Source organism: Corvus moneduloides, chromosome 25, assembly GCF_009650955.1.
Source record: "Corvus moneduloides isolate bCorMon1 chromosome 25, bCorMon1.pri, whole genome shotgun sequence".
In the NCBI taxonomy this organism is placed as follows: domain Eukaryota; kingdom Metazoa; phylum Chordata; class Aves; order Passeriformes; family Corvidae; genus Corvus; species Corvus moneduloides.
In genome coordinates, this window is record NC_045500.1 from 5,745,689 (window position 1) to 5,756,736 (window position 11,048).

The window sequence follows — 11,048 nt, forward strand, 5'->3', positions numbered from 1 at the left end:
CTGTGAGTGTCTGGGGTGTCTGTTTAGGTTTGGGGGGGCAGCTGGGTAAAAATAACCCTGTGAGGAAGCAGGACAAAGGCTGGGGAGGCTGTATGAAAAAACAAATCCTTTCCTTTAATGGGAATAGGGGAACGCTCTAACATCAAACATAATTTCTCTCTGTACAACAGGAGTGAGCTCACAGCAGCTTGGCCCCCCAGGAGCCACCCTGCCACAGCAGGGTCAGCACAGGGCAATAAATTAATCTTTCTCCGGAAGGGAGCTTGAGCTGGTGAGATTCCTTCATGGGATCAGCGGCTGTCACTCCGAGTCACCCTTTGCCTCCTTGGCTGGGCTCTGGTGCCCTAAATCACAGCTGCCAGCGATGGTTTGGGAGCCTCTGCTCACCTTCCGTGGCCAGAGATCTGTGTCCCTGTTGCTGCCAGAGCAAGGGCAGAGGGATGGGAAGGGAGGCTCGGGACGAAGAGTGTCTTGTTCCCGCAGGTCTCAGAGCTCCGACTGCAAGGAGAGAAAGGAACAGAAGGAATTGAAAGCTTTGAAAGCACAGCCAAAACCAAGAGGAAAGTAGCTGTGTCCTTAAGGAGGCAGCTCAGCTGAAGGGAGCCGCCTCTGCCCCTCGAGCAGGACAGCACTGACCCTGCGGACGGCGTAGATCCAGTCGAGGTAGGCACGGACGCTGGTGTAGACGCCGGGCGTGCTGGGGGTCCCACAGCCCTGGCCCCAGCTGACAATGCCCACGACCTGCCAGTGCCCGCTCGAGTACAGGAGGGGCCCGCCGCTGTCCCCCTGTGAAGGACAGACCCTCAGGATGGGCCTGCACACCTGACTGCTCACAGCAGCTGTTCCCATACAGCTCCTCCCTCAGAGGAGCCGTGTCATGGATGGGTACAGACCCACCCCCGTGTCCAGCCCGGGCCCCCACCTGGCAGGTGTCCACGCCGCCCTGGGGCAGGCCGGCACACAGCATCCTGTCGGTGACATCGCCGTGGTAGGCGGCCTGGTTGCAGCTCCGCTTGTCGATGAGCTGCACCTCGGCCTGCTGCAGGCGCTCTGACAGCTTCCCTGCGTGACCCACAGCCTCTCAGGGTGAGGAGGGAGCCCTCCAGCCCCTCTGCTCCTGCCAGCAGTGCTGGGGGGCTCTGCCCTGTCCCTCTCACCCCCACGCTGTGCTGCTCACCGTGCTCCTCCATGTAGCCCCAGCCGATCACCCACAGGGGCGTGCCCGGCACCAGCTCTTCGTCGAAATAGGGCAGGCAGATGGGCTTGGTGCTGTCTGGAACAGAGATGTCTGGAGGGGCTCACAGGGAAGGGGCCCGGACTGGCTGGGGACAGCCACCAGCCGGGTACCCCGCTTCCTGCCCCAGCACTCGGTGCCCATGGAACGCTGCCATGCCGGGCATCACCCTCCCAGCCCACATGCCAGTGCCATCAGGGGACACCGGTGACTCCTGCCACAGGAGGGCTTTGCCAGGCTCACCTGTGTCATGCACAGGAGAACGCAGCTTCACCAGGGCGATGTCATTGTCCTTGGGGGACGCGGGTGTCACCTCTGCCAGGAACACCTTCTCCACGGCGAAGGTGGCAGCGCCTGACAGGAGGTCGGAGCCGGCCTTCACGCGCCAGCTCTGGATGATGGGGTTGTTCCTGCACACACACAGCGCTGTCACCGCTCGTCCCCCCACGGGGACAGGCCCAGAGCCCTGTGCAAACTGGGAATCACAGGACACTGAACCCACACACGGCTCAGACCCAGCGGGGAGGTGCCCACTCACTTGAAGCAGTGCGCGGCCGTCAGGACCCAGCCGGGCCCGATGATGCTGCCCCCGCAGATGTGCTCCTTCCTGTACTGCAAACTGACCTGCCAGGGCCACGTCTCGATGGCAGCCGGGCTGCCCCCCAGCACCCGCGGCGTCCTCCCGCTCTGCCCGCAGCCTGTGAGGCGACACATTGGCTGGGACAGAGCAAACGGAGGCTCCCAGGGACAGGAGCGTGGCCAGCGTGCTTCATGCCCACAGCACTGCTGTCACCCCTCATCCCCAGGCTTGCTGGAAGGGATCCAGACATCCCTTGCCCGGTCCAGCCCCCCAGGATAATTAGTTTAATCAGGGTAATTCGCCGGTAAAAGTAAAGCCAGGCAGGCAGCTGGGTAAGCCTCCTTTAGGAGTTTTGTTTCTGGGAGGTTTGTGCTGCCTTAACGAGGTTAGCAGTAATTAAATCCAGCTTTCCTCGCGCAAGCACTGCGGGATGGGTTTGGGATGGAGCCACGCTCCCACTGGGCCGTGCCAGGAGCGAGGACCTGGAGCAGGGCGAGGCCCCAGAGCCCGCAAGGTGCAGCCACCACCGTGGTACTTACTGGAACAGAAGAGTGACACAACCAACCCCGAGAGGCATTTCCTGCAAGAGGAAGGAAAAGAGCTGGATTTGGCTCCTCTGCCAGGCACCACAGGCTCCTGCTTGGGGCCCACACCTTCCCCACTCACCTGCCCGGCTCAAGCACCTGGATGCTCCCATTGCTCAGCACGACCTCGTAGGGAGGTGGCAGCTGCTCCGCACCCACCTCCACTCCGTGGAAAGTCGGGGTGCTGGAAGACACGGGGGGACAGGACTTCAGGTGTGGGGGAGGACAGGCACTGGAGCCCCAGCACCTCGGGAGCCTGGATCCCGCAGCAAAAAGGGGCTTCCTCAGGACAGGGATGCCGAAGTGGGGATGTCAGAGCCCTGGAGGGCCGGGACACTGAGCCCAGGACCAGGGACAGGAGCAACTGAAGGAGGGGAGAGTGTTCCCTGCAATGCAGAGGGGTGAGCAGCTGGCTCTGGGAGAACTCAGGGGGTCCCTGCTGCTGTGACATTTGGGAACTCTGTTCAAAGCCTCAACCAATGACTTTTTGGGCCTGGAAAACACCAGGTTTGGCTCAGTTTGGGCTCCTACAGTGGCTCAAACACCAGAACCCATCTTAAAAGGGAAGTGCAGGGCCCTGAGCCTCCTCCTCAGATGAGCTGTGTTGGCAGGGAGACCCTGGGCTGCTCTGGGGAGGGCAGGGCTGCAGGTAGGGGGGATGGAGGGAGAGCAGGAGCAAGGCAGGGTGCCCGTGGGCTGTGACAGAGTGGAGCACGGCACTCTGCTCTCACAGGAGGCTGCCAGGGCTCCGAGCCAGCTCCTGGGGACTCACAGAGTGCTCTGCGTGCTGGGGATGGACTGAAACCATTAGTGCAGAGCTCTGAGTGCTTTGCAGATAAGCAGAGCCCCGCTCCAGAAGAGCTTTTAAGGGAGAGGGGCAGGTGAAGCAGGGGGAGCAGCCAGGTACCTGCTGTAGCCCATCTGCTCGCAGGTGGCCCTGGCCAGCGCCGGGGTGAAGTGGTCGTGGCACACACAGGACCAGGCTCCAGTGTTGCTGTTGAGCACCTGCAGGATGGATCTGTCTTTGGAAACGCGGGCTGGAGGCAGACACAAAGTCAGCTTTGGCACAGGGGGCTGCAGCAGCCCAGCCCCCAGAGCTCTGCAGGGGTGTCCTGCACTCACCCCTGGCTGGTGGCCCCTCGGGGACCCACTGGGGACAGTTGGCCTCGTCCTCGCCCTGCAGACAGTCCAGCTGCCCGTCACACACCTGCTTCAGCGGCACCAGCTTCAGGGGCTGCTTGCAGAACAGGTAGTGGTGGTCCAGGTAAATCTTCACTGGAGGGAGAGGGGGGCTCAGCGCAGAGCCCCAGCTCCTGGGCAGGCTCAGGGCTGGCACGGGGGGCTCAGCAAGGAGCTGGGTCTGCGTTTGCTGGGCTGTGGCGGTGAGAAAGGAGGGGAAGAGGAGATCAGGAGCTGTACCCAGGAACCCGATGGCGACCAGGCAGGCGAGGGTGAGCACCACGGCCAGGACGAGGATCCCGACCCGCTTGAAGGACTCTGACACCCTGGAGGATTTGGGTCTCGTGCAGGGATCTGCAACACAGAGGAGCGTGGCCCTGCGTGGCTGGGCTCAGCCTGGCACCACTCATCTCTCCCAGCTCCCACAGGTGTTACCTCTACTGTTGAGCCGCTCCAAGGCCGAGTCCTGCAAAGCAGAGGGGAAAACCAGTTATGAGCTGAAACAGCAGCCAAAAAGCAGCTGGGAGATGGGAGGGTGTGTTGGAGTGTGGATAGCCAGCCCATGGTGAGCTCACAGTCCTGGGAGGGCAGCAGGGAAACTGCCCCAGCCTCCATCAGAGGTGGCTTTGGAGCTGCTGGGAATGGGGGTGGCACGTCCTGTGTGACAACGCCTGGCTCTGCGGTCACCTGCTGCCCTGTTCCCATAGACACCACCTGTGCAATTCCAGTAACTGGCTCTCAGTGGTGTAGAGTTACTGCCATTAACACACCAGAGGCTTAAAAAGTCACAGATGTTGCAAAAGAGGCGCTGTCTGATGTGCCGAGAAACCCTGAGTCAAAATACACACGCCTGCGGGGCTGCGGCACACGGGCATGTCACGACGGGGTTGTGTCTTCAGTAGGATCAGAACCGGGGTGGCACAGCCCGAGTGCTCCCCACGGGCTGCAGGAGCACCGGAGGAACCAACCCGAGCCAGGGGAACCAGCACTGCCAGGGCGGGGAGGGAGGGAGGGAGGGAGAGGGAGGGAGCTGTGCTGCTGCTAGGACACGAGGTAAACACAGCCAGGGCTGGAGTGGGCATGAGTCAGGCATTGATCCGCTTGAGCTCCTCAAAGTTATCCTCCTGTGACAATCCCTTCTACGAGAAACCCCCGGCGATGGGAGGGCAGGTGCTGTGAGCCTGTGCTTGGTGGATGGGCTGAAGCCCAGAGCCCCTTTGGGAGGGTTCAGGTGGGCGCTGGAGGTGTCTGCTCCGTGCTTTCCAGCCCCGGTTGTGCTGTGCCACCAAGCAGCCATTTGGAAAAGGGTTCCTGCTCCACTGAGCCTGGTCCCTTCCATGCCCCGCCAGTCCCAGTCAGCTCTTTTCCTTTGCTGTTGCTTCTGGACTGTGCCACCACAGGTAAGACAAGATTTTTGCATGGACAGAGGGAAGGAAGGTTAAACCCGCTGCGATAAACCCACAGATCCAGGTGCACGATCCAGGAGGGTTTGGGATTTGGAAGCCTTTGCTCCAACTGCTGAACTTCAAGAGCAGCATGGGTCTGGAGATGATGGTGTTTGTCACCTCAAATGAGAGCAGAGGTCCCTGTGCCATGCCAGGGCTCAGAGGCTGGGGCTTGGCAGGGCGCTGTGGGGGCACTGGGGATGTGGCACAGCTGAAGGGGGCTGTGCCAGCCCTCAGCAGGTCAGAGGAGAGTTGAGCCCTCCCTGCCCGGGTCACGGTGCCAGGGCATGTTTAGCCATGCACACACGCTCTTCCAGCAGGATTTTACAGCAAGTGCCAAGCCATTATCCCTGGGTTAGCTCACAAAGGCAGGCTGGCTGTGTGTGCCAGGAAACGGTGCCTCGCTGTCGTGGCCCTGCCGCATGGCTTGGGCTGCCAGTTTTGGGAACAAGAAGTGACCTGTGCCGGGGAGGACTGGATCCTGCCTGGTGCCATGTGGCTGTGTCCCAGCATGTTGGTGTCTGGCTCTTTGAGGAAATGCCAGCAGCCTTTCTCCTAAAGCCAGGCCCAGCCGGCGCCTGTGCCGAGTGTGGGCAGCTTGTGCCAAATTCTCCACCCCTGGATGGGCTCTGCTCAGCTCCTGGGGTGCAGAGCCTGTTTCCTGGTGGCAGGGAGATGCTGGGAGCAGGAGGGCAGGATGGGAAGGGAACCTGGGTCCTGCATCTCCCACCTCGGCTGCCCCTCCTGAGGCGCTTCTCTGCGGAGAAGGGAAAAGCTCCCGAAGGCCTGGGAATTTTGTAATGCTGCACCAACATCTTCAGCACAGCCAGCCCAGGGAACGTGGGGCCGGTCCTTCCTCATGCTGACCTCCTGTGTCACCATGGGCCTGGGTTGGGCACCACCTGGATAATGGGATCCTAACGGTTCCCTGCAGGAACGGTCCCAGGTCGTGATGGATGCTCCAGGCCCCACTGCAGCAGCACGGCTGCCCCTGCCTGTCCCCACACTACCCACACTTGTCCCCATCACATCATCCAGCACTGGGCTCCTTTCCAAGACACCAGGTCTGGTGCTGATGCAGATGAGATAGGTGATTATTAGGGTTTTTTGGGGTTTTTCTTGCATTTTCTTCAGCCCATGAACTTCTGTTTCAATGGGATTCAGAGCTTGGAGCTGCCTCACCATGACTCCTCTCAAACCCACACCATGAGCAGGAGCTGCACTGGTTAAATCCAAAGCAAGGCGAGAGCCATGCCTGCTCCTGCGTGGAGTGGAGGCACATGACTCCCTGCAGAGCTCAATGCTACCGAAACTAACCGAGCTCCCTTGCTGTGCTCTCTCGGAGCGCTTGGTGTCCACGGCCACTGCAGGCTCAGGCTGTGCCAGTGCCGGCCCTAGAGCCGTGGGGTTCCGATGAACCTCTTCACCCCTCGCCAGCTGGGAAGCCGTGCTGGGGGGCTGCAGGGTGTGCTGAGCTGGGTTTCATCCCTCCCTCAGGAGCAGGTGGGATGTTCCTTCACCAAACCAAGCTTCATGGGGTGATCAGATTCCGAGGGTGACTCCTTGGCTGCGGGGATTTAACCCGTGGATGTGTGTAGATGTTGTGGCGAGTGAGTTCCCCACCCTGAAGGGGTTGATGTCCCAGTGTGCTTCTGCTGGAGGGTTTTACAGTGCCCAGCGAGCTTGGTCATAGGTACCTGCCCTCTCGGGGAAGCGTCTCCCTCCCAAGGAGGGACTGCATGCCAGGCTGGGGTTTGGTGGCCATGGCTTTTCCTGCACAGGTGTGTCCCCTGTGCCGAGCAGAGGGACCGGCAGTGTCGCGCTGGGAGCTGCACTGGGGGGTGGCAGGGCCTGGCAATCACCCAGGCGGTGCCCAGGAACCAGCCCCTTCTCGAGGGATGGGATGAGACACTTCAGAAGGGCCTGTTCCCCTCGGCAGGGGGGACACTGCCTTGCTTGTCTGCTCTCGGGGCCGGGAGAGGGGAAGGCAGCCCCAGAACTGTGGGAGCAGGAGCTCATGGGGGTACCCAAGTGCTGTATCCAGCCATGGCGGGGTGTGAGAAACGGGGGGAAAACCCTTCCCTGGCTGCTGCCAAGGCCGGGGAGCAGCAGCTCTGTGGACTTGGGCTGTCCCATCCTCTCAGAACCGCTCCGGGCCCGGAGCAGGGCCAGGCACGGGGTGTGCGGGGGGCTGGTGCCCATCCCGGGGCCAGGGGCAGCGCTGCCAGTGACTCACCATGTTCATCCAGCTCCGGTGTGGTCCTTCTGCCCGCAGAAACCCGGCAAATCTGCCCCGGTGCGGGACCCGGGGAGGCTGCGGCTGCCCCGGTGCCCTGGAGCCGGGCCGGCGATGCTCCCGTGCCCCTGTGCCTGCGCTCGGTGCCCACGCCGCGCTCCCACTGGGGCAGCACCGCCCCGGCCCTCCTTAAAACCCACAAGGGGAGTTGTGAAACAGGAATTATGGTTTGTATTGTAATACAACACCGGTCTATCAGCAGCACCACCACCTGCGGTAATCTCCCGAGCATCTGCCACTGGAGGTGACTCATCTGCGGGGCTGCTGTCACCAAATAGCTTATCAGAAGTGAACGGACTGATTTTTCCTGCTCCTCCTGATGATAAGAGGATCCACGGCCATCCCGCTCTTTGTCCGGCTCTTCCGCGTTGCGCTGGGTTGTTTTCAAACCGATGTTTGAGTAGGTGGAGGAGGAAAGGAGGAGAGTTTGTGCTCTCGGGTCACTCGGTCTGTGTGTCCCCACCAGCCCCAGGTCACAGCTGGGGGAAGCTGAAGGGAAGGGAAGGCAAGTGGGTGCCCATGGAAGGCTACCCCAGGAGGGGACCATAGGGCGCTCTCAGGGATGGTTGAGGGCCGTGGATCTGCGGTTATCCAGGAATAATCAACCCTTCTGGGATGGAGCGGTTTGCCTTAGCCTGGCAGGGTGGGAGGAAGGTTGACGGTGCAGGAGCCACTGCCCCAGCGGGGTGAGAGTGGCCCAGGGAGCGGGCTGGGGTCGGGGAGGCTGCGGGCTGTCCTCTGCACCCTCATGCTGCAGGTGCTGGGTGCTCAGGATGTGCTGAGCAGCTAATTACCCCCTTCCCCTGTGCTAATCCGGCTTTCCCAACAGTCTGCTGCTGCCAGGCGTGTGGCTGTGCCAGCGGGAGACTGCGGAGCACCCACGACCTCAGGGAGCTGTGCCATCGCTGTGCCAGCTCATCCCTGCCAGAGGGGTCCTGCCCGCTCCCACAGCCTGGCCAGGGATCCACCTGTGGCTCTGCAGGTAAGGGGCAGAGCTCCCCACACTCACACTGAGGATCCAGCCCCCCTGAAAGGTGTGGGGACCTCGTCTGGCTGCGTCCTCAGCCCTCGTGGTCCATGCGATGCCCAGAGAATAGGGGATGCAGGGTCCAGCCAGAGGCTGCCTGTGCTACTGTGGCAGACTTCAGCTTGAAAAATGGTTTAGGGGCTGCAGCAGTGGGAGCTGGGCACATTGTGGGTCGCTGGTGCACCTGGCAGGTCCTGGCAGCCTCCCCAGAGCATCCCAGTGCCAGCCCTGCTGCCATGGAGGGGAGAGCAGCCCAGGAGCGGCGGCATGGCAGGAGCAGCCCTTCCTCCTTTGAGGTTCTGAAGGCTCTGAGGAAGCAGCTCAGGTTTGCAGATGCGTTACAGGCTCCGGGGCTTTGCTTCCTGGAGTCTGGCTGCAGCCAGTCACCCTTCCCTGCTCCCAGAGTCCAGCATGACACAGGTTTCTGGGCGTCTGGCTCCACTGGGGTCAGGCAGGGGTCAGGCAGGGTTGACTCAGGGATGACCCAGGGCTCTGAGTGGCCACCAGCATCCCCGAGCCGCACGGACACACCCCCATCCCCTTCCTCTCGCTGTCCAGCAAGGAGTGGTCCCAGCTCAGAGAGGCTGGGACCACTGCCAGGACCTGGGGGGCTGCAATTCCCATTGTCCCATCAGTGTTCTGCTGGCCCTGCACCCCTGCAGGCCCTAGGCATCGCCTCTGCTCTTGGCACCGAGGTCCTCACCCTGGGCAGGGCTGCTGCGGGCTTGGCTCCTGCCCTGGCCGCCCGCTGCCACTGACGTTGGGCACGGCAGGGTCGGAGGCTGTGCAGCACGAAGCAGGGGGGAATTTTGCCCCTGGATGCCCAGTTTCCAGCTGTTAATGGTTGTACCTGTTTGTCACTTTTCCCTGCAGCCACGGGAGGTGGTTTTCCCTTTCTACGAGCAGGAGTTGATTCCCGCCTGACCCCGTGGTTTGGGACTTTGAGAAGAGGATCCAATACAGCTGTAAGTGCACCATCCTGGGACATGTCTGACGGGGGGCAGCTGGTGAGGGTCACCCCGTCCTTCCCTGTCCCCTGGGGTCCTGCATGAGGCTCCAAGCCTGGGTTCTGCGTGGGCCTCGGCCACATTCCTGGCTGCTGGTCTTTGCCAGGAGGTGGCAGTCGGAGGACACGGCCACCCCGGCATCTTGCCAGAGCTAGACACACCTGTGTCCAGGGTGTCCCTGCCCCTCAGGCTCCCAGTATTCCCAGTTCAGCCTCTTCCAGCAGCGGGAGGGCAGAGCTGCCCGCGCAGGCGGGCTGGGCACGGCGATGTGCTGTCTGTCGTGTCTGCTGCAGCTCCTCTGCTTTCTCCCTGCAAACCAGTTGGACCAGTGGGCCAGGACTGGTGCTCAGCCTCGCTGCAGTGAGACAGCTGTGCCATCAGGAGAGGAGGGGACAGGCAGAACGTGCCAGGCTCCAGCACACACAGGGCTCTGCAGCAGCGGCCTCCAGCCTGGGATAACCGAGAGCAGCTCCTGTGGCAAAACACCGGGACATGGACCCCCGGACAGGTGAGTGGGTGGCCTTTGTCACCCTCACGGGGCAGAGGTGGGATGTTTATGCCTGGGCAGTGGTTTGGTGACCTCCCTCCCCTCTGCCCCGTGAGCTGGGGCTGGGGCTCAGTGCTGGCGTGGCTCTGCCCGAGCAGTGCTGCTCGGAGCCATCCCCCGGGATGTGGGGATCTCTGCTCCCGAGGGGGCCAGAGCAGGGACGCCTCCCACACACGGCACGGGGCAGGGCCTGGGCACGACGCCGTCACCCTCCCACGGGCAGTGGGCGTGGAGACGGGGCAGTTTCGGCAGCCGGCTGATTCAGGGAGGCTGTTGCACCACGTTCCTCCTGCCCCGCAGCTCCCGCTGTGAGTCACGGCTGCAGCAGCTCCCTGACCTCACCCACACCGGGGGTCCCGGGGCTCCGGCTCGCTCCTGCCCCAGCAGAAACACCGGCTGCCCACGTACCCTGAGCCCTGCCAGGAGCGCCGGCTGGAAGGGGCAGGGCAGGACAGGCAGGTCCTGCTCCTCTGCACGAACCCTGGGAGCTGCGGCGCGATGCTCTGCGGCCGCGGCTGTTTGTGGATCCATCAAGTGGAGCGGGTGCTGCGGGCTGCAGGACGCCCGGGGACCTTGCTCGCTGTGTAAACACCGTGACCACAGGGGAAATGTTCTCACTCCGATGGCATCTGCCTAAATTTAGCTGCTCTTAGGTCATCCCTTTCCGCTGTCTCCTCGCTCCCGGTGCCGCACTGAACCGCGTCCTTGTGCCCTGCACTGACCATGCTGCGGGGCAGTGCCCACACCCCCTGCGCCCTCCTGGCACAGCCCCAGCAGAACTCTCAGCACAGGAATCGATACTCAGGGGCTGTGCTGGGCACCTTGGTGTCCTGACAGTGCCAGGATCGTTGGTCGGTGCCGGATTCTGCCAGACCCTGCGGCACGGCTGGGGGGGATGGAGCGGTGCAGAGCCCGCAGATGTCCCGCACAGCCCGTCCGTGCCCCGTCCCCGCCCGGCGCTGGCGGCAGGAGGCTGCTCGTCCTGACAAGAACATCCTCTAGAGGGAACTGCCAGCCCAGAAATGGGGCTGCGCGGGGCTGGCTGCGCGCATCGGCCGCTCCAGTGCCACCAGGAAAGGAGAATCACCCCGCGAAGGTGTGAGTGGGACCAGGAGTGGGGATACAGCATTGTCGGGGTGGCCAGCTCCC

The 11,048-nt window shown here is 62.6% G+C and overlaps 1 protein-coding gene across 1 annotated transcript; it reads right to left on the bottom strand.

Annotated features, from left to right (window-relative positions):
* Positions 1-93: 93 nt before the first annotated feature.
* Positions 94-7,441, bottom strand: TMPRSS4 (transmembrane serine protease 4). Its single transcript, XM_032134023.1, has 13 exons — positions 7,259-7,441; positions 4,013-4,043; positions 3,818-3,931; positions 3,521-3,673; positions 3,306-3,435; positions 2,481-2,582; positions 2,354-2,394; positions 1,773-1,932; positions 1,478-1,644; positions 1,178-1,273; positions 923-1,062; positions 637-786; positions 94-498 (listed from the first exon to the last, which is right to left on the bottom strand). Exons 1-13 carry the CDS (start codon positions 7,265-7,267, stop codon positions 487-489), a joined length of 1,305 nt encoding a protein of 434 aa, XP_031989914.1. The 5' UTR covers positions 7,268-7,441; the 3' UTR covers positions 94-486.
* Positions 7,442-11,048: the final 3,607 nt, after the last annotated feature.